This window comes from Aythya marila (genome assembly GCF_965140915.1).
Source record: "Aythya marila genome assembly, chromosome: 3".
NCBI lineage: Eukaryota > Metazoa > Chordata > Aves > Anseriformes > Anatidae > Aythya > Aythya marila.
Genome location: NC_139044.1, coordinates 80,794,998 through 80,816,763, shown reverse-complemented (window position 1 = coordinate 80,816,763; position 21,766 = coordinate 80,794,998). Strand labels below are relative to the sequence as shown.

General features: G+C 36.0%; 1 protein-coding gene across 6 annotated transcripts in view; it reads right to left on the bottom strand.

The window, feature by feature from the left end:
• L3MBTL3 (L3MBTL histone methyl-lysine binding protein 3) overlaps nucleotides 1–21,766 on the bottom strand; it is an 87,462-nt gene that overhangs the window by 43,158 nt on the left and 22,538 nt on the right. For all 6 annotated transcript variants that reach the window (XM_082756441.1, XM_082756442.1, XM_082756446.1 and 3 more), the window contains 9 exons: nucleotides 20,240–20,351; nucleotides 18,109–18,268; nucleotides 16,966–17,104; nucleotides 14,952–15,036; nucleotides 12,590–12,681; nucleotides 8,371–8,475; nucleotides 6,576–6,711; nucleotides 2,032–2,123; nucleotides 1,273–1,424 (listed from right to left, as the gene is read on the bottom strand). In XM_082756441.1, the coding sequence (XP_082612567.1) occupies nucleotides 1,273–1,424; nucleotides 2,032–2,123; nucleotides 6,576–6,711; nucleotides 8,371–8,475; nucleotides 12,590–12,681; nucleotides 14,952–15,036; nucleotides 16,966–17,104; nucleotides 18,109–18,268; nucleotides 20,240–20,351 (1,073 nt within the window). The remainder of the gene's footprint in view (nucleotides 1–1,272; nucleotides 1,425–2,031; nucleotides 2,124–6,575; nucleotides 6,712–8,370; nucleotides 8,476–12,589; nucleotides 12,682–14,951; nucleotides 15,037–16,965; nucleotides 17,105–18,108; nucleotides 18,269–20,239; nucleotides 20,352–21,766) is intronic.

Here is a 21,766-nt window from a genome sequence, read left to right as displayed (position 1 = left end):
GCTACCTCTGAACAAACTGTGTTATATTTCATTGAGCTCATTTGCCTTAAAAGCCTTGCCTAAATGCTGTTTTCATTATTGATTAATGGCATAACTGTTATTCATGAGCACTGACATATCTGCAAATTCAGAACACCTATTACCACTCCCCAGTCTCCTGCTACTTTGTAAAGGAAATTTATGCACTGTGTTACGTTGGTATGAAGATAATCACTAATCTTTCCAGTCTTTGAGTGGTATGGCCTATCATCTTGTTACTCAGTTCTTGACTTCCCTGAAATACCTGCTCACTGCTGTTTTAATAACTTAATTCTCCTACAGCTTGTCATGTAGCCCATACAATTATTATTTCAAGAGACACACTCACAAAGTTTTGAAGTTAGAGAACAGTTTCACATCATTCTCACTGACACAGTACCCAAGTTGTCATCAAGTACAGATGAAAAAAAGCTTTCTTCATTTATTTTTACAAGCTGTACTGCTAAATTGGCACTGCAGAAGCCAACATGCAGCCTTACAATGATCTATCTGTTCTGTAGTAACTTACTCTTAAAAGAATGTAAGATACACTACTTTGCTCTAGATGACCTACCACAAGACCATGCAAGTGTAAATAAAAACCTGTGCTGTGACAGCCAAATCTGAATTTCTTTCAGGATCTCTATAGTTATAACATGTCCTGCTGCTTCCACTGACTATGAAAAATCCCTCCACCATACAACATGCAGAAATGTCATTTCCAATACATGGCAGGATACCAGGGTCCCAGTTTTCAGAGGAACACAGAACTCAAAAGACAAAAAACAGATTTTGCTACCATCCTGATACATTACAGTAATGTCTAAGGTTCAGGCTGAACCACATAATGGAACAAGACCCTCATAAGGTTCAGCCTTCCTTTCATTTTACAATTATGCATAAATTTAATTCTAAGTACAGTCACATTATCATGGTGCGTATTCTTTACTAAAGACATTAACCTTAGCTATACTGTGTAATTGAAATAAGAAATTAATCCACAACTCCAGATGTAGCACACGTACAAACAGTCACTCAGTACAATCTCTAAAAATTTTTCATGTGCAACCTGACAAGGGAAATTTGATTCATCTGATCTACCACTGAGACACACTCTGGTGGCCATGATTACAAATCTAGCAAAAGTTGGTATGGTAACTGTATGCACAGTCTGGAAACTATCACAGAAAATACTGCTTAACGCTAACACATTTCTGATACATCTCACTAGGATACAAAACAAAAACATCATACCAGTAGTCGTAACTCTCATCCCAGTTGTCAAAATGAACCAGAAAACGATTGTCCACCATGTCTGTTACCGTAGCAACACAAATGAATGTAGGGTTCTTTTTGTCTACAGCTTCCAGCTTCATCCCTACTCGAAATCCCGATGGAATCACTGTCTACATAGAGAAAGACATTTAATTAAAGATAAATACTGTAAATCCAGAAATCTCCCCAGTGTCCACAATCAATATATTCATGTCATTTCTAAGTTTCCCAATTAGTTTCTCCAACAGAGTGGCAGCAGCTTAATTGGTTGACATGAGAGTTGCTCAAACACAGAGACACTCAGGGTTTATGAAATAAAAAAGTACTGAACATGCTGCTAAAATTAAACATGTTGCTTTTGACTCTGTCTCAGACACTCTCTCTGAAATATTGCTTGTTCCACAACAGCATGATGTGAGACACAGTAGTAACAACAATTACTAAGATTCATTTAAAATACCATTTCTGAATATCAGATATTTAAACAGATTCATAAAAGAAAATAATGGATGATAATTGCAGTGGTGAACTGAGATGAAGATTACTACTGCATTTGTTTAAATTTTACATTTAAATTTTTAAATTTTTAAATTTTTTAAATTTTTACATTTTTAAAATTTGTTTGTTTAAATTATTTGCAGGTCTCAAGTCAGCCATCACTGAAATGTGCTGTAAGTCTACCACACACATGAGCCCACTAATAACTTTCTATACCACCAGTAACAAATGAGTACTTACTGTGTTCTGGTTTTCAAACAGAGATTTAGGAGCTGCTTGAGCCTTGCACGCCTTTAGATATGAGGGCCAGCTGAATTCTTCTTCCTTATATCCTAAATAACGACCATAAAGGAATGTCATGAAATAAGACAGGCATGATATGAAAGGTGTAGACATTATTTTTACATCCAGTTCTGGGCTGTTTCTTACAATTTTAAAACTGAAAAGCTTATTCACTGTTAATTGTTTATTTTATTTTTATATAAACTACATAAAGAAAACTTATTTTAAAACTAATTATTAATTTTACCCCAATATGAACTCAATGAGTCTCTAAAGGTTTGCTATTTTGGACTACTAGAAGCTGAAGAAGCTGAACACACTGTAGAGTAGCTTACAGAGTTCAAAAGAAAGTTGATGAAGTTCCTCCATTTGTATTTGTGCATCTTGTATTACAAAGAGGAATCATGTTCTTTATTTAGTGCTAGTTGAGCTTCCTTACAAAAATGTTAAGTTTTCTTTGCACTAACTGAACAAAATACTGCTTCACATTATTCGTTTCTTATAGTTGGCTAGGACTGACATTTAAACTGTTCCGAATCTTCATCTACAAGGAAGAGTAGACATACAAACGAAGCACTAGACCACAACGCAGGAGACTTCAGCTCAGTTTCAATTTAACCTTCATAATAATGCAGGGAGCATTTCTTAAAAAATTACCGCTCTGCCCCCGGTCTCTAACCTCAGAGTCCTGACTGCCAAAGGACATGGAGGTCCTTGAGGTACAGAACAATATTTAAGGGAAGCCTAGAAACTCAAATGTGCAATTCTACCAGGTATCAAAAATCACAAACTCAGTAAGACAACAGTTTCATACTGTAATCCCCTTCCCATCCAACAAAACTCTCCAAGCAGCCCAGGCTACTAGCCACCTCTCTTTCCCCATGAAAACCACACCTCACCACCTCTCTTCGTACTGCCCTGCAGCTACCTGCTAACTTTCCTCTGATGTTCTGGTTAACATACACACAACCAACAAGCTCAGAGCAAGTGCTCTCTCCTGTGGCTTTTCAGTCTGTCTTGGATTTCAGAACCAACAAAGGCCCCAGAGCTTTTCCAGCTATGCCAGTCAGTCTAACGGACCTTCCACTTCCAACGGACTTTACTCTACTAAACCCTCAGGTTACCACTGAAACAGCATGACCATGAATAGCTTTAAAATAAACTCCCTAGGTTATATCGAAACAGCTGCTTAAACCATTGATGCCACAGGCAGTTACAGTGTCCTATACTGTACAGTCCCCTACACGCATTTTCCATATTTTTTATTCTATGAACACAGTACTGGGAAAGAAATCTAAACTTCTGTTGATAGTTTGCCTCTTCTAATATTTTCTTATGGAAAAAGTAAAATAATTAATAACATATAGAACTGTATAAATAATTCACATTAAACTGCATGTACATCTGATCACTAAAGCAACAATAAAGAGTTGTAAGCACACAGAGCCTTCTTCCTTTATTCTGTTCAATATGCTTTAGGCACATCTATTTTAGTTCATATGTTACAATCCAGTAAAACAAGACCCAAAACACCACCAATTTCAGTGAGTGATTGCTTTAACAATTGAAATGTGTCACCTTTTGACTATCTAAAGTGTTATTCAGATATGCCACAGACTACAATAGCTCCGTGTAACCTTCTGAGAATCTCATATTTTCCAAGACACCACAAGTAATGAATCCTTTACTTCAGTCTCTCCACATCTGCCTGTTTTAATTTTAAATATTAGCTAACAGAAATTAATCTCCAAGTACAAATAATGATACTTTTCTTTATGTTCTCCATCTCTTGTATTAATGCACTATAGCTGTAGACCGGCCAAAACCATTCTTAAAGCAATGTGGTTGGTATAAAAGCTTTAATTCTTCCTTGGCAATTCTAGAGAAAATTCAGACCTAACTCAAAGCTCACAGCAGACAACTCCCAACACACAGGAGACAAAACTCCCACCTACTGCATCTACAATAGGATCAGGTACTGGTATTGGGACAAAGCTCAAAGAAAATTAATTTGTGTTGGTAGACAGTTTCTGGACAGCATGGATCTTCTAGTCAGTACGTACGAAAGGAATATCTCTACCTCCTACATTATCTATCACTCAAGAAAGGACTGAAGGTCAATTTGATCAAGCCACTGCAGATATAGAACAGTATTCACTAATTAAAACCACAGGTTTCATTAATTTCCAGTCAATTCAAAAGCACAAAATGTGAATGCTAACTGACATTACATAATTTGTTAACTAGGTAACGGTCTTGGTTTTTTGTAATACAGCGATACATTTTCATCTTCTGTGAAACTGAAAATTCTTCTCACTTTGAACACTCTTCTTGATCATTTGTCAGTAAAATTTTATTTTCAAGAATTTATGAAATTACACTTTTAATTAGGACTAGATATGTTTCTGGAAATGTTTGAGTTCTGTAAAGTAGTATTTTATATACGATGCAGTGCCCCAAGCTGCTGTAACTGGTATTAGCTTTAGTGTCAGTACAATCTGCAATGGGCACCAAATAGAGAGCACTGTTAAAATGTGATACCACAGCAAAATATAAGCAATCTGTCTACCTATCTGTTGATCCACGAGACATAAGAAGTTTCAGAGGAAACAAAAAGTGTACTATAAATGAAAAAAATCTGCTTTTCCTCAAAACCTAATAAAAATGCACAAAAAACTCCAACAACCTCAAATTGAACTCCCTTCGCTTGGAATAACAGAACTCCACAAATCTCAGTAAAACATAAGCAATGAAAGACCTCCTGCTGAAAAACTAGAAAAATATCTTTAACTGATGAATGGCCAATTCCTCCCACCTCCTTCCGATGTACAGTACCGCTTGTTCCCATTCCTTTTCCATCCCATATGCAAGCTGAGCTTGCACTGGGACAATGGAAGAAGTCCCACAAGTAAGGAACAGGTTTCAGGAGCCACTCCTCAATAATCAAAGAGTTTATTGCTCAGGTGAAGCAAAGGAGCCAAGCTACACAAAGGGCAACATACTTTGCTGGTCTTGGATAAAAATACCAGAGAATGATTTTGTTATTTAAAAGCAAGAATATGTTCTTGGGGGTAGTAGGAATTACATAGCTGTGCAGGACGACAACCAGATTCCTCACAAGTACTTCCATATTTCCTTATCTCTCTCAATACCTCTGATAGGCTCCATGACTTTCCCAAGTAAAAAGAGCTATCCACTGGTTCAGTGTGGTGAAAAACTGTACTAAACTTAAACTTACAAAGCTTGCTGTAATAACATAAATCACTCTGTAACTCATTTGCTACATATCACTACAGTGAAGGCCAACCTTCTGATAAAATCTGATTTATGTTCAAGAAATTGCTATTTCTACATAGCTAGTTATGCAGAACTATGATCCAAAGAAAGGTCATATACTCAAGTGGCAGCATGGAACACTCTTGCCCTGGAGCCTGTGAGAGGCTTGTGGAGTTTTCAAATGAGCTGCAGTCCATGCTCCTTCCTACAAGCCTCAGGTGCAGAAATGCCATGTTCTCCCACACTGGTAAGCCCTCGGCCCATATATTTTCAGTGGCTTCACTATCACTTTTCACACCTGAGCACTTGCATCCACAGTTTTATAATTCTCTAGAATGCATCTTCTGACTGCAATCATCATTCTGCAGACTTTCTAAACCATGTAATTCTACCCTCTGTATGTCAAAACACCCCATTAATTTCTTATTCTCCTGTGTTCGGGACATGCTCCCTTTAACCCCATTTACTCCATTTCCCCCAAAAAAGGGACTCTATTTGTCCATTTTGTCATGGTGCTGTCCAGTGCAGATGCCCTCTATCCACCAAAATAAAATAGTTATATAACCTTAAATGGAATATTTAAAGAAGAGAGTTCCAAATATTTCAACAGACATCTGCCATTTAAAAAACCTATGTACAAATTATGTTTTCAGGTTGTAATCTTCACACTGTTTTCTCCATCCTGATCTGTTCATTACTCTGTCTCCCTAAGCTTAATCTTCAAGGCAGAAGCACACAATCGTCATTAGTCTATGCCAAAGTATGTATGTTGTTAGTTTGTAATAATGAAAATGTTCTGAGACCCTCCGCTAAAGGATTCTCAGTTGCCTGTGAGATCTCTCTTTAAGCATACATGTCACCAAGATGCTCCTAGTTTACTTTCAATAAGCATTCATTTGGGAAATATTTTTGTTGCTTAACTTTCTTTCCTAATGCCTTATGAATGGCTTTTATGGTTTGTTTTATTTCTTGTGTTCTCTGAATTTTCACTGCATAAAAAAAGGCAGGATTTCAACCTCACGGCTTAAGGCAGAATTTAGTTTGCCCTGTTCCAACATTCTGACTAAAAGAATAAAAACAAAACAAATCAAAACAACAACAAATCAAACAAACAAAAACAAACAAACAAAAACAAACAAACAAAACCAGCACAACACTACAGCATTACATAGATAGTCTCAATCAGAGAGCTATGGAAAATGCACACATTTCAAACTAAACAATACCTTTAGGTGGGTGAAGCTTGTGACCTGTTTTTTCACACCATCCAACAGGATGAATGTCTGAAGAATCAGCATTCACCCAGAAATCATAACAATCTGGGTATCCATCAAAATGGAGTCGTATTCTGTAGCCACAAACCTAAAAGCAAGAATGTACAACATACAAAACATAAGATTTAAGATATCTGCCCTACACATAACAGCTTCTGTTCAGTATGAAGTATATGAATATATTCTTAGCAGCCTTTTCTGCTCAGGCAAACACTGGATGAATAAACTCACTCGATAAGAAAGAAAGCTTGACAAAAAGCAAAGTATCTGAGTGCCTCCTCTTCTGGTAAAAAGCATTAAACAAGAGCTGAATTGTTCAAAAATTGTTCAAGAGCTATTATTGTTCAAAAAAATTGAAAACTGTTCCAGCCCAACATCAGAATAAAATAGAAATCCTAGAGAAGACCATGGATACAGCTGATATGATCATGGAGAAAGTGCAGATAATGTTAATTTGAAAGTACCCTGGTTAATCAATATGCAAGAGAGCATTGCTAGAATGCCAACAATGATTGTGTTAAACATGGTCTCCAGAACTGTTATGACAGATATGCCCCAGAAATTCATTATTCCTTAAAGTATTAAGTTAATCACCAAGTTAAAGGGAAAATCAGGAGATACAATCCTTCTTTTCTGCACTGAAGTTCTCTATATCTTCCCGAGTGCCAAATGCCAAAACTTTTCTGCAGTCATCAGAGGAATTCTCTTAACATCACAGCCACCCTATTTTATATTTAATTTACACTCTGACATAACTTTCAGTTTGTCACCTTGGAACTTATGACAGGTCACCCTGCCATAAAATATGACCCATCAATAACTGCTAAGCACCAGGTGCATAGGAAATACTCATCTACTGATGTACCATTCGAAAGAAATTAGAAGAGATACACAGAAATGGGATATGGCCATGGGCCATGAAGAGATTCAGAAACAGGAAAGAAAAAACCCATGTTATTAAAATATAAATAATGAAATTAAAGCTGCCTAGAATACCAGTGCATTTGGATACCAGTGTATCATCCAATACAGAGCAGAATACCTACCTATTCCTTTTTCCCTGTTTCAATACATAGAAAAAACAAACAAACAACAAAAGGAACCTTAATGTGCAAAAACTCATGTAAGGTATGTTTAAAAAACATACAAATTGTTACTGAGAAGCTGGATCTCATCTATATTATTAAAAGCAAAGAAACTTCTCATGAAAAAAGAAACAACACTTCATAAGCCAGCAAAAAGGCAAACTGAGTTTGCATTGTATACTAACTTATAGAGGCTGCCAATACAGGCAATTTCTAAGGCAATAAGCCTGAAAAAAATTTAGCACAATTGCAACACAAAAAAGAAAAGTTAGTTATTTGTATCAGTGAATGCACCAACAGCAGTACTATCAAACCTCTATAAAATTTCTAAAAATCAGTTGTCATTATTATTATTATAATAATAATGTAAGTTGTAATAAGTTGTCATTATTATTATAATAATAATAATGTAACACTCTTTTCTCTAGCTGCATATGTTAAAGGTATGCAGATAACCACTGCTGCATGGTACTGGACATAATCATCACATGTTTTTCAGGCAGATTTAGCTTATTAGTTTAAAAGCTGTCTTCTTACATACAATTTCTGCCTGTCTGTTAGAGAAGACAGAGCACTTCCAGCTGCTGCTGTTTCAGCTGAATTTCTTCTGTGATCTTGCATCAAGGCTGCTCTCAGTCCCCTTTCACTGTCTGGGAGCTTACCTCAGCCACTGTGAGAACACAGTAGATTGACTGGTGCTCAGGATCCACACCCTCCAGCTTCATCCCTACTTTGAATCCATTTTTGTTGTATGGGAAAGACTGATACTGGAATGGAAAAGGACAGTTTCAATATTTTTGAAAGTATACCAAAGACAGAATATCTTCATAAGGAAAAGAACAGTGATTATTTATTACTCATGTTTCTGAAGGAACTAATAAATCACTTTAAAGTAAGTTTTGCATTTTTAAAAATGCAACCAAGGAAAAGAGAAATTGATGGCTGTTTGAAAAATGCATTGATATTAGAATGACTTAAGGTTTTGGAGTACTTCAGAAAATTACAAGGAATCAGCAAAAAAGTTACATAAGAGAAAAAAAGAAAAGATGATTTGCCCTCAACTTTCCATTAATTGTCAATAAAACATTTTAACAATGTAATTATTTTTTTTTTTCAACTTGTACAGTGACACTTCAACACCTTTTTGTTGGACATCTTTCCTACAATAAACAGAACAGTGAAATTCTATTTTGCCTTTTCTATATCTCAGGTCACCAACGATGAATGGCAAAACAGAAATACAAAACATTATTTCTACATATTCTTTAATGTTATTTCTCATTTATAAGCTCATTTTCCAGGAATATTTTTGCATCAGTAGAACATGATTATCCTTACATCACACTACAATGAATCCAGGAAAACATTTTTTTTTTTCCAAAAAGAAAGTGAAACAAGGCTAAAAAGAATGGATACTTTCAAGTGGAAGGCATCAGCTTCCCTGTTTCATGATCTCTGTCTTCTATTATAGAAGGAAACTCCAGCTTTAAAGTTAAATTAAAGGGAGGGAAGGGGAAAAGAAGAACATCAGAAAAACAGCTGCCTAAAAACAAAGACAATTTTCCAGGGGTTACCAACTTTACTGCCAGTTTCTATGTCCCAAACAGTTACTGATAAAACAGAGGTGAAGCTCCCCCTCCCTTTTGTTTCTGCCTTTGATTAGTGAGATACAGGATATTCGTCTTACCCTAAGGGGCAACTCTTGTTTATTTATACAGAGAGTTAAATATTGAAACCATTTTTGTATGCTTCTGATATCACTGCACACCATGATTTAGTCAAAAATTCTCCTTGAATTTAGACAGAACACTAACAATGCTTTATACAAAAAGAATATATGCATTACCAAGTAAAAAACAAACATATTTATAGTTAAAACAATATACAATCCTCAAAATGTTTAGAAGAGAAAGAAGAAATACATAGGAATAAGGAAGGAAATAAAAATACAGAATATACTTGTGTCAAAATATCAAAAACTCTGCTAGGAAATAAATACAGAAAAACATAAAGAGGGGATTCATTTTACTTAACTTCATATTACACATGCTATCCAGCCATCTACAGTACCTCTGCAGACAATGGAAAGGAAGGGAACTTGAAAGGAAGGGAATCCTCTTTTTGATGGCTTTGGCTGTAACTCATCTGAATAATAAATCCACGAGAAAAGGAAGTAGTGCATGGCACAAGGGCAGGAATATGCAGTCAAGGGGAAAGGAAATGGAGAGCTAGACCAGTTGAAATCATTCTACCACGGCCAGCTAAGACGTGTAACCACAGCTCTAAGACTACCTAAAAATAGGTTAGATCATTCTGTAGAGCTCAGTTTAAGAGATCAGAGTGACTGACTGCAGTACATGGATTTGAAAAGTTATTTCATCTTAACAGTGCCATGTTTAATGTATTTCTTATCAAAGAAATTTTAAAGAAATTACACTATGCATAATTCTGTATATTTCCTCACGATGAAAGTAAAAGAAATGCAGTTTTTAAAATCAATAAACTGGATTTTTCAAGCTTATCTTGTTGCACACTGTTGCAGTTAATGCTATCTACATCATATCTTTACAGATAAATTATTGGTGTAAAATTGAAATGTTGGAACTACCGACACACTGAGGACCAGTGGCCAAAAAGGTAACTGAGGTTTTTCAAAAGCAAGTACAAAGAAATGTACAAAGAAAAGATACAATTAAAAAGTCATGGATCTGTTTATTCTTTCATCATTATAATAAGCAATGAAAACTTCAAATTCTACAAACAATACACCAAAAATTATGCAATTATCACACAGGTATTTCTTGAAATATGAGACATGAATTATTCACTATTATTTCCATTGTCAAATTTAAAACTTGTAAGGCAACACAATATTTCTGTTACAACAAAATAACACAACCTTTAGAAGACTAGTAACTTTAATGCCAGTTAAGATTTCAATTTTGTGCATTATTCTCATATCATACATCACCCAAGGTAAAGTCTGTAACAAATGTAGTTATCACACATTCTGATAACAAACATTTAAAGTTACATTGTTAAGGAGAGGTACAAGAAAAAAAAAAAAAACAAAAACAAAAACAAAAGACAAGAGTAAAGGTAAAAGGAGTCAGCAAATAAGCAGATGACAGACTGAGGATTAGAAATGTTTTTGTATGGTGCAGGAACATAGACCAAAAACAGAACACTGTGTCAGTTGGACACTGAAGAAAAACAAAACTCAAGGGTCAATAATTTCCGTTTCCCAGAACAATAACATCTTGTCAGTCACAGCCTAGAAATGAGTCTAAGATTTAAGTAAGAGGGAGTGCCAAGCTCTCTATTATCCTAATCATTCCTGACAAAGTGTACAAAAACAACAACAACAACAAAACAACTGTTGAAAAGTACTGCTTCTGAACTGGGAAAAATAAATAAATAAATAAATAAACTAGTTCTCATAATCCAAATAGAAATCGAGGATTCAGAATTGTTATTGCCGTTTTTTGATTTGGTTGGTTGGTTGGTTGGTTTGGTTTGGTTTTAACATTACTGTTTTTCTGGTTTGCTTGGAGTAATATTAGCTGGCCACTTCTGAGTGCTATTAAAAATGCTCTCTCTACTACAGGGTTTAAATACCAAACAAAAAGCTATCCAGGGGATAAAGACCTTAAAAGTAAATATAAATAAGATGCATCAAAAGAGGAACGTACTCTGTGAGGAAAATGAAAGAGAACAGAACGTCATCACATCACTCAAGGCTTTATCACTATGCACAGTGCCCAGAAAGGCTGGTACATGCCTGGGTGCTGCGACAGCAGTATTTCATGGAACTTTAGCCAGGCAGAGCAACACTTTTAAATCTACATTTCAGATAGAGACACTACTTACCAGGATTTTTTTCTTGTCAATTTTTCAACCAGTGTATAGCACAGGGGGATACAATAAATGATGGTCAGGTAACTGTTGTTCTTGCACTTAGATATTTTTGGATTCTGTACATTGCAATCTTAGTTCTTTAATTACTTTTGTATCTCAGTAATGTCTAGAAGAACTAATTAAAGGTCAGCACCACACACACATGTAAGCTGAAAAGCTGATCTCTGCATGAAAGACTCAATAGTTGAAGTATAAGGCAAACAAAAACAAATGGATGCAAGAAACAGACTCCAAGACAGAATTATCAAAAAGTAGTATCGTAACTGTTAGAATTATACATTGAAGAAGTATAGCAGCTGAGACTTGTTCACATGTTTTGCCATCTTTTGCAAAAGAAGAGAACAGCATGGAAGCTTTGGTGATTTGCATACAGAGCTCTCATCCAAGCAAGAGAGGAAGCACAAGGGGAAGCACTGAAATGACACATGACAAAGACTACGATAGCAGACAAAGGACAAGCAAGAGATAATGATGTGAGATCCAATCAGATGACAGGCAAAATTGGAACACGGCAAACTAGTATCAGGTGTAATAACAGAAATGTAACATCAGCAAGAGCTGCAAAAAGACAGTTAATATAATCCAAGCAACAAGCTCTGACGACCTTTGTATCACCTTTCTAAACGTATTTAAAGAGAACGAGACAGCATGGAAAAATGAGGATACATATCAGATTTTTAGCCTCAGAAATTAGAAGCAAAGGCTAAAACTAGCAGATTTTGGAAAAGCATCTGCTTTCTATAGTCTCAGCTGACAGCATTCATCTAAAACCACAGATTTCTTTGAAAAGGCAGAAAAAGATAACAAATTTTACACATATTCTGAATATTATATCTGACGGACGGCATTACCTTAATCACATAGGTCTACCACTACAGAAGTGCAAAATCTTCAACTTTCTTAAAGTTGATTTCCCTAGAAATGTCATGGTGGTTGATTAATTTCAACTCCAGAAGGTCATACCTCTTTAAAAAGCTTAGTAGGTACTGCAACAGCCTTTTCTTCCTCCAGATAGGATGCCCAACACCACGCTTGCTTTCCTTTAGAGTGTACAGCTGCGAAGGATAGAACAGCAAGAGAATTCTCTAAACTAATTTCTCAAGAAAACAAAAGTGCATAATATACCTATCTCAAATCTACGTTTTATTAAATGCATTCATGGTGTTTCTCTGGATTAATTTCAGGAAGAGTGGCTCTGTAGGTTCAATGGCACTAGGAACATGAAGATTTGTACAGAATCATTTCCATCATTTCAAATCTTGACTAGTACCAAGAAAAAGCTGTTTTACATGATGAGAACAGCTTGTGTAATCTTGCCCTCTGTACCTTTTTGTTATTCCTCCTAAGAAAGCATTAAGATGTACAATTTGCAAACAATTTGCAAAAATCTTAAATGAAGACCAGTGCAAATCACATAAAGTAGGTCTGTATTTTTAAAAAACTCATCAGAAAAAAAAAAAAAAAGTCCAATTCAGGAAAGTATTTTCAATTGGATAGCAGTCATGACATGTTTTTTTTAATCTTAGTTGAAATATGTTATTCTGTGACAGTATTCATCACTTTGTACTTTGATGGTTTTGGGTAGAAAGGCAGTGATTTAACAATAATTTTTCTAAACCTTCAAAACTGTCACCACAGCTTCCTCCCTCCCCCCCCTCCCCGCCCCCCCCATCCTTTCCTTAGCATAAGATGGAAAGCTCCAGTTTCAGGTTTGTTCATATAGTATGAACACTTGCATATACTCACATATGCAATATTGGCTATAGTTCATCTTAAGGAAACAGTAGTGAGTAGCAGTTTTTAGGCCTTGAAAATAAGGCACTAACTGCACTAGCAAAAGCCAGGAACTTCAAAAACAGATGGTTTGTGAGGCTGGCCATGCATGTATCTATTTTCATACACTTCCACTCTTTTCTACTGATCTTTGCCTAAATGCCTCCTTCTGTACATGTAGCTTAGCATTTCAGACTATAAACTCATGCCATCAGGAGGATTCCTCACAGTCCACAGTATGATTCCAGCCTGATCCTTCATGCAGGCTACTCACAATACAAATAAGCCTCTTAAGTAGCTGTCTGGCTAAGTGTTTTTATAATTAAAATGTTCACCATAGCAATAGTGATGCCAAACTCTCCTGAAGAAAGCCAGTAATTTAACCAAAAGACAACACATTTCAGAACCACAGCAATTGCTCAGCACTACTAAAGCACACTCATTTTGTTTGTGATTTACCCAGCTGATTTGCTGATTCAAGAAATGTGTTACTTGCCACAATAATACACTGTTATGTGTTTGGTTCTGAATATACAGTGTTCCATTACACCACAGCTCATGTGCTGAGCTGACACTCTGCCTAATAAACAAAAGAAATCCATACAAATCATTCTGTCACTGGACAGCAGTGATTTCAAGATTTTCAAGCTTTGCGCTTGTATCTCTCATACTTCATACAGCTTTGGAAACAACTGTAGTAATGATATTTATATTTCAGGAGTAATTTTATCTCAGGAGGGGGATCTTCTGTGACTTTTACATGTTGCATCTTCAATCACTGTATCATCTATCTAGAGCTCAGCAGAGCTACTTGGAGCTCCGTGCTGAAGGCAACTTCTGGTAATGGCTCCCAGTTTATCAAAAGAAATACCCTGGAGGGCAAGATGTTCTGGTTGGTGTGTCAGTGAGGTATAAGAGTTGATGATTCTCTGAATCTTCCTGAAAGTATCCATCACGTGAACAGCTTGAAAAAAAACAGCACTCATTTAAAATATGTTTTATTATGCTGCTTCATGCAGCATATTTCCCTTTGGACTGATTATAGCAATTATTTCTAAACAGTTCCATAAATGTGTCTATTTCCAGGCATACCATAGATACAAAATTGATCCCCAAGGAAACAAAAGTAAACTTTCACTTCTGCTTAATACATGTCTTTCAACATCTGGGAAATCAATGGGCCTGATTCCCTTTAATACCAGAACTCTTTAAAGGGATGAAAGAAAAAAGCCTCAAATGTGCATCAGTTACACTTACACTTACTTCCTGCTTCTCCACACTGCCAGGCGTATAAAAACTGGCTCTTCGTAAAAGGCAATCAATCTCCAAGTGATGTTTTTTCCCCCTGAAGTTTCCATTTGGTTCCCTCAGTTCTTCAATCCTTAAAACTTAATTACTATAAATAACACTGGGTCTGTATTTTTACAGACTGACAAAAAACGTATTCAAGAACCAATAAAAATTCAGTGATACAATGCCGGCAATTCACAGTATGAGATGGATATCACATAAATAAGTGATACGTGAGATTTTGTTTCATAATCTAACTTACTTTGTTTCAAAACTGTTATTTCCCCTTTTCTTTTTCTCCTGGCTCTCTGTGAGACTCTCAAGATCCTTCCTTCAGGCTTGTCCTCCTATATTAAAAGAGTACAATAATCATATTAGTTCAGAAGTCTAATGGCAAAAATGGAGACAACCAAGGTTTAACTCTGACTTTATTGAAAAGGCTCTCCACTATCTCAAACAAACCTGTAGATATCTAAATACAAAGCAAGCAACCAGTGACAAACTTTAGCAAGTACAGTGGAAATGACAGACAGAAGGACTCCAGCACCTGGCATTTAGCCAATGAGTCCTGTCTAAGGCTGAGAATGATCACCAACCCTTTAGCAGGGCTGCCTGAGCTGGAGATAAATACCAATATCTTTGATATGTTTTCACTTCCAAAACAACTTAAAGGAAAACCTCTCACAACTTTAATCTTTTTGTTGTTGTTGTTTTCCTTTCAAATGCATAATTGGTTGACTAAACATAAAATGGCACTGATCCTTTTTTTTTTTTTTTTTTTTTTTCCTTAGTAATAGTTGTCTTGGCACCTGAACAGATGAACAGAGTAACTATTCATTTGGAAGGGCAGACTAACAATGGTAAAGAAGCTATCCCCTAACTTTTCCCTAAGACACTGTCAGACACAGAGACTCGAATTGCCTTCTGACACCTCTGGTGTTTCCTGCTTTTTCACAATTTTACAAATGCAGTGTCCTCCCCTTCTCCCTCCAAACCGTGCTCCTCCCAGTAACACCATAGCTATTGAGAGGAAAACAAACATTATGGGAAAGTACTGCGACAGGTTTATTTGTTGGTCTCAAATGGAGACTAATTCCAAAAGGAAAAAAACAAATAGTGCCCCAAAGTTCATTACACTGTAACATAAAACAAAACCAAATCCCAATCCATTTTTGTTTTTTTAATTTTTCACTTTCACTCCTTCAGGAAATACTCCACAGACGCCTGGCACAATGAGAGATTTTGCATGTATGTCCTCCAACAGCACAAGACAACACACATGTAAACTGGGAGCCACGTTGAGGTTTATAGTGGGCAAAAACACCTAGAGTATTCTGTAAAAAAAACAAAGCTGTTAACTCTGTGCATGCTTCTTCTGGATCTCTCTCTCTATATATACATACGTATATGTATATACATTTAATTGTGCAGGGCTCCAGCAAAGATATCTCAAGTACAGATGAAATGTTTCTCCTAAATTCCATCAAATAGTTTTAAGTAGTAACTGTCACCACAAACCAGAATCCACCAAAAGTCTATTACAGAACAAGCAGGGCAATGACAGCAAGAGCCACATGGGTTTGCTCATGGTGAGAAAGCCTTGAAAGTTAGATTACTCATCTTGGTAAACACATTCAACACTGGACCTGGATACTTTGTTTGCTTCATGTGTTTTTTATATCTTTATAATTACCCACACAGAATGTGGTAATCACTGCTAACTGTGTGTTGGAAGAAATCAGACAATTTGCATACAGTCCCTCCTGAATCAAAAAATAAAAAGTCCTGTTAGCTGAAAGGATGAACATCAATGCTCATCTTTGGCTATGATTTTCTAAGGCAAATTACATTACAAAAATCAAAAGTACACTCCACTTAACCGTAACAGAGTTTTCTTTACAAATAAATTATTTGTCTATAATCATTTACTCATGTGCAGAGTGACAAAGTAACAGATGTTGGGAAACATTTAGTCCTGTTTTTCTATACTAAAGTCATAGCAAGTCTTAGCATCATTTTTCCTTTAACTTCTTTTTATTCTGTTCTAAAAAAAAGAAAGGAAGAGCAAAAAGACAAATGCTATCAGTTCATTGTCAACAACTGGAATTCACTAATGAGGCATAATTAAATTGGAAGGGGAACCAACTACTTATTGTGATTTTAACAGAGCCGTACAGTCACTTCTCTTTCTAGAGTGATGAAGTTACTGACACTGCAATATAAGGCAAAAATCCCACTAAAATGTTTGCAGAAATGAGTTTATGATGCATACTAACAGTTTCACTGGGATTCTCTTTCTTCTCCCCATTATCCCTGGACTCTTCTTTGAGAGGTAATTTTGCTTTTCTTTTCCGAATGCCTTTGGAATCATCTTCCCCATTGCATTCCACATTGGGCTTTTCCTCCTTTGTTTCTCTATTACAAGAGCAACACAATAACACAAAGCCAGTATTATTTTACTTCTCATACTCATGACACAAGTAAAATGTGAGTAAATCTAACAGTCAAGTGTTTCTAGATCCTGGGGTATTATGCATAATACATTCTTAGAAAAACTACTGAAAATTACATCTGTCAAAAAGTAAGCTGAAAGACCACAATAGCAACTGCAAAAGGAAAGCTGTCAGCCTACACCAAACAGGTTCTGCATGTTTTAAGCAGTTTGTCTTTTCTCATGTACCATCAAATCTCACAGATTAGCAAACTGAAATGTTTAGGACTACAAGGCAGTTCATGGAAAGAGAAGAAAAGGTGATTATTAAGACTGACAAATCCAACTGGAGAAAGCTGGTATGTGACTGTACAAATTACAAAACAAGCAATCAGAACTGAAAATGTTGAAGCAATTACCTAAAAATAAGGAAAATGCACGAAATCATAGATGTTAACAATTGCCATAAAGTAGAATACAACACAGAATGGACCTACTAACACAGGTCTTCCTTTATGATGAGATGAACTGCACCAGCTGAAAGAAAAGGAACTGAGAAACCACACTATGTTCATGTTTTCACTCACTGTCATCTATAATACAACACTTGAATTTAATTACAATTAACTTACCACACCAACCATCTCATTACTGATTATCTTAATTCCAATGATTATGAAACAGGGTAGGAGTCTGACAGTGATTCACACATCCCATAGACTGTATCACTGTTTGCATCTGACAGCAGAACACAGAATTCTCTGAGCAAAAAAGATTGCCTTCAACATCAGTGTTAGACAAAAAGCAAGTTTCATAATGCACTGAGTCCAAAACCAGTGAAAGAACATTACAAACCGCGGGAAATTGACCAAAATATGGCTGCTTAATATATCTATTTGGCCCACCAGTAATGTTTTATCCCACCATTTTTATCTCATACTGCATTTATGCCAAATTCTTTGTATCTATGCTTTATAATAGCACCTACTTGTTTTTCACTTGCTGGGCACATTTCTGGCTGCAAAATTTCCCTTCAGGAACAAATTCTTCTATGGTACCATAGCGATAACAGTTTTCACAGAAAACAAGTCCATCCATTTTTGCAGTTTCCTTCAACTTTGTGGGGATCCCTGTCTTTTCTGAAAAGGCTGCACAATGAAAAAAGTAACTTCACTTAGGTAGAGGTGATACATTTTCAACCATACTTTCAGCTCTTGCCAAACAAATAGGATACCAAAGTCATGCTGCTCTTGTTAAAATGAAGAAATGAGAATTAGTGTCTGTATGGGGTCACATCCATACTATTAAAACTATTAAAACTAAACTAAAACTATTAAAACTATTAATTTCATGCTTCTATTATCACTGGCACATTGACACTGCTGGTGTTGCTACTCATGGAAGGAGTGAATTTTGTGATACACACACACACGCTGCTGACTATCCAGTCATCACTGAATGGAGTTCATGGAGTTCATCACCTCATGTCCTGCTGACATGCCTAATTTCTGACCTGAAGGGTCACCTGAGGAGTTATCTTCTAATAGGTCATTAATAACTTATTCCTGGAAGTAAATTAGTCACTAAATGTTACAGTCTTTTACTACAGAAGCTATTGCTCAACTCTTCTGGGTTGAACAGAAGTTAAAAAAGTAAAGTAAAAACAAACAAGCAAATAAACAAACAAAAATCTAATTTATAATGAATAGATTTTCAAATATTGAGTTACTCATGATTCTAAGCTATGATTTTCACACAAGAGGTATGCAGCCTAGGAGAGGATGCTGTTTCTTTTACTCACAGGCAAGCATGCAGCATTCTAAACTTCTCCAGTTCCTAAAGCAGGCTGTTGACTTTGCACCCGCAAAAGGCACATTTCAAGTCACCATTTCTTTTGCTTGAGCACCGAACTGTTTTTAAAGATGGATTCAAATGAACTCTTGTGTGCAGACTATCTCCACCAGAGTAATACATTATTTATGGGATAATGACACTCCAGTGTCATTAGAGGTTCAAAACAACCATTTCCTCTCATAATTGAAAATATTAGCAATATTACATCTTTGGGGAGCAATAAATTAATCAAGGACTATGCAAGATATTTGTGATGATTACTTAATATGTTTACATGCCCTTAAACACACTTTAATTCAGTAGTGAGATTTATTTTTTTTAGGTTTACCAGACTGTAGGGGATGAAATTGCATGCTTTGTTATAGGTAACTGTTATCTCTCAGCCTAAAGATACAATCTGCTGTGCTACTATATTATCGCATTGCTGTCACTCTCATCACAGATTTGAATCTTGAATATTTGAGAAATTATCGCTGACTTGGAAACCTATCGAACAAAATTATCTGTGGTCTGAAGCTTTAGACTTCATGGCTGAGGTCCAAAGTACTTTCCCACTGGTATAAGTGTTTCAATTATTTGCAAAAGTGGAGCTGTAAGTAATCACAAAACAGCTGTGATATTCCCTTTCATGATATTCCATCACTGCCTCAAAATTTTCGGAATTCTGACCATGTAAACTAACTTTATTTGCACAATAAAGGTATTTACTTACATCAGTACTTTAAATCAAGGAAACATAGTATCTCATTTAGCACCTTATTTTGTAGACAGATACTACGTACATTGAGACTGGTGGTAGGAGTTGAGTAGCAACCAATATTACATGAAGGCAGTTTACAGACCTCAGTCACAAACAAACTGTAGGAGGTTAGTAAAATCTGTGGGCAAGCTGGAAAACCAGCTTAATAAAAATAATATCTAAAAAGTTATGAATAATTTAGAGTAAGATGTTGACTTCTTTTCAAATTAAATAAAATGTAATAGAAAAATACCAGTTCTAAACTCAGAAAAAATTAGTTAGAAAAAAAATATGGCTGTAGTTCAACTTCAGATGTTTAACAGTGGAATTATTTCCTTTTAATTTAAAATACATTTATTTTCATAAGTATTAACACCCCAAGAAACAGGTAAGATCATCAGAGATACTCTGTGCATTAAGTGAATAAGTTTATTTTATTTTGGGGGGCAAAATAAAACAGTTTTTGAAAAACTGTTATATTAAACAAAATACAATCACAGAAAGTTGCAGTGACCTCTTAGCTGACCTTCTTGAGCAGTTGGAACCATCCATGTTGTGGTAGCAGTGGCCTTTTTAACATTTTCCATCTCAGTTTCATCCGTAATCACCTCCAGGGCTCCAAATTCATTCACTCTAAACTGGTAAAACAAAACAAATGGCATAAAGTACAGCAAAAATTTACTAATGCTTTCTTGCAGCATCTTCTTCTATTCACCTAGAGTTTTTACACAGTATCCTCACCATATTCTGTGTTCCAATTTCTAAGTGTTTTTGCTTATCCCCAAGTAATCATAAACAAGCATTATTTCTGTAAAGCAAAACACAAACTCATTTTGTTATTTAAAATTTTAATTTAATGTAAATATCAATACAGATGCATGTACACGTATCTATATCAATTATTTTGATATGTAGCTGAAACAAAAGAATCAAAAAATCAGTAATAGAAATTCATGGGAAAATCACCAAGCCATATGTACTTCATTGCCAGCAAAATAATGTGCTCTGGTCACTGAGTATTTTCATCAAAGAAAAGGGAACTGAATATCAAATACAAATGCTTCACTGAACACAGAAATTTCAGCATCCTGCAAAACACCATACTTCTCTGCTGTAAAGTGCCTGTAAACAAACATCTCAAGGCAGTTTATGAACTGTTTAATTACACGCTGAATGTGATATTACTGTCAGCCAGAAGCAAGGCTCAACAATATCCCACATGCTGGGCTTACACAGGACCACTGTGAGTTATACCATCCTGCCGCCAGCAGAAAAGCTTCTTCCAAATGCTGTAATAATTACAGTGCTACCAGACGAAAATAAACCTCCAGCTTCCTAGACACTACTTGGTTTGCAGGCCCAGCTGGTTGTATAGGTTGAACTAAAGGCAGTATTTTGTCTATGACAGTCTACTTAAAATAGCAATGGGGTGTAACTCTTAGAGCTTTACCACAGGTCTCCATTAGTGAGATGCTGTGACCAAAAGAGATCAACAGGAAAAATTAGGTCCAAGAGAGACTTTCAAAGCTCCCCTGCACCCACCTGCTGGAATACTTCTTCAGGGCAGTAGCATAAAGCATATTTGTTTCTCTAATTAGACAATTTAACATTGAGAAAATGAGAAGGGGAACAATTGCCTGGCATTATATCCACCTCCTCCATGCCTCAGGAGGGTCCAGGATGAACCATGTCCACTTGAGCTATCACACTACCCTGCTGTGGTCTGATACTGAAAGAAAGCCATTCTGACTAGAAGCAAGGGTGAGATTCATGACTTAAATACCCTGGCAGCATTTTCACTAACATAGGCTCTCCAGTCTCAGCATTTGCAAAGAGTCCTACAAAAACTACCAGCTAAGAAATAATTAGCCGAGCAGAGGAAAAGGAAGAAGAGGAGGACCACACACACGACTTCTGGAGCCAAGTTATTTACTTATAATCAGCTACTTTCACAACAGAAATGCAATTGTGGACAAGCTGTCAATAAATCCTTCTAGACTGAATGAGTTCAGCTTTGAAAGGCCACCAAATGCAGTAAGTAACACCACACACC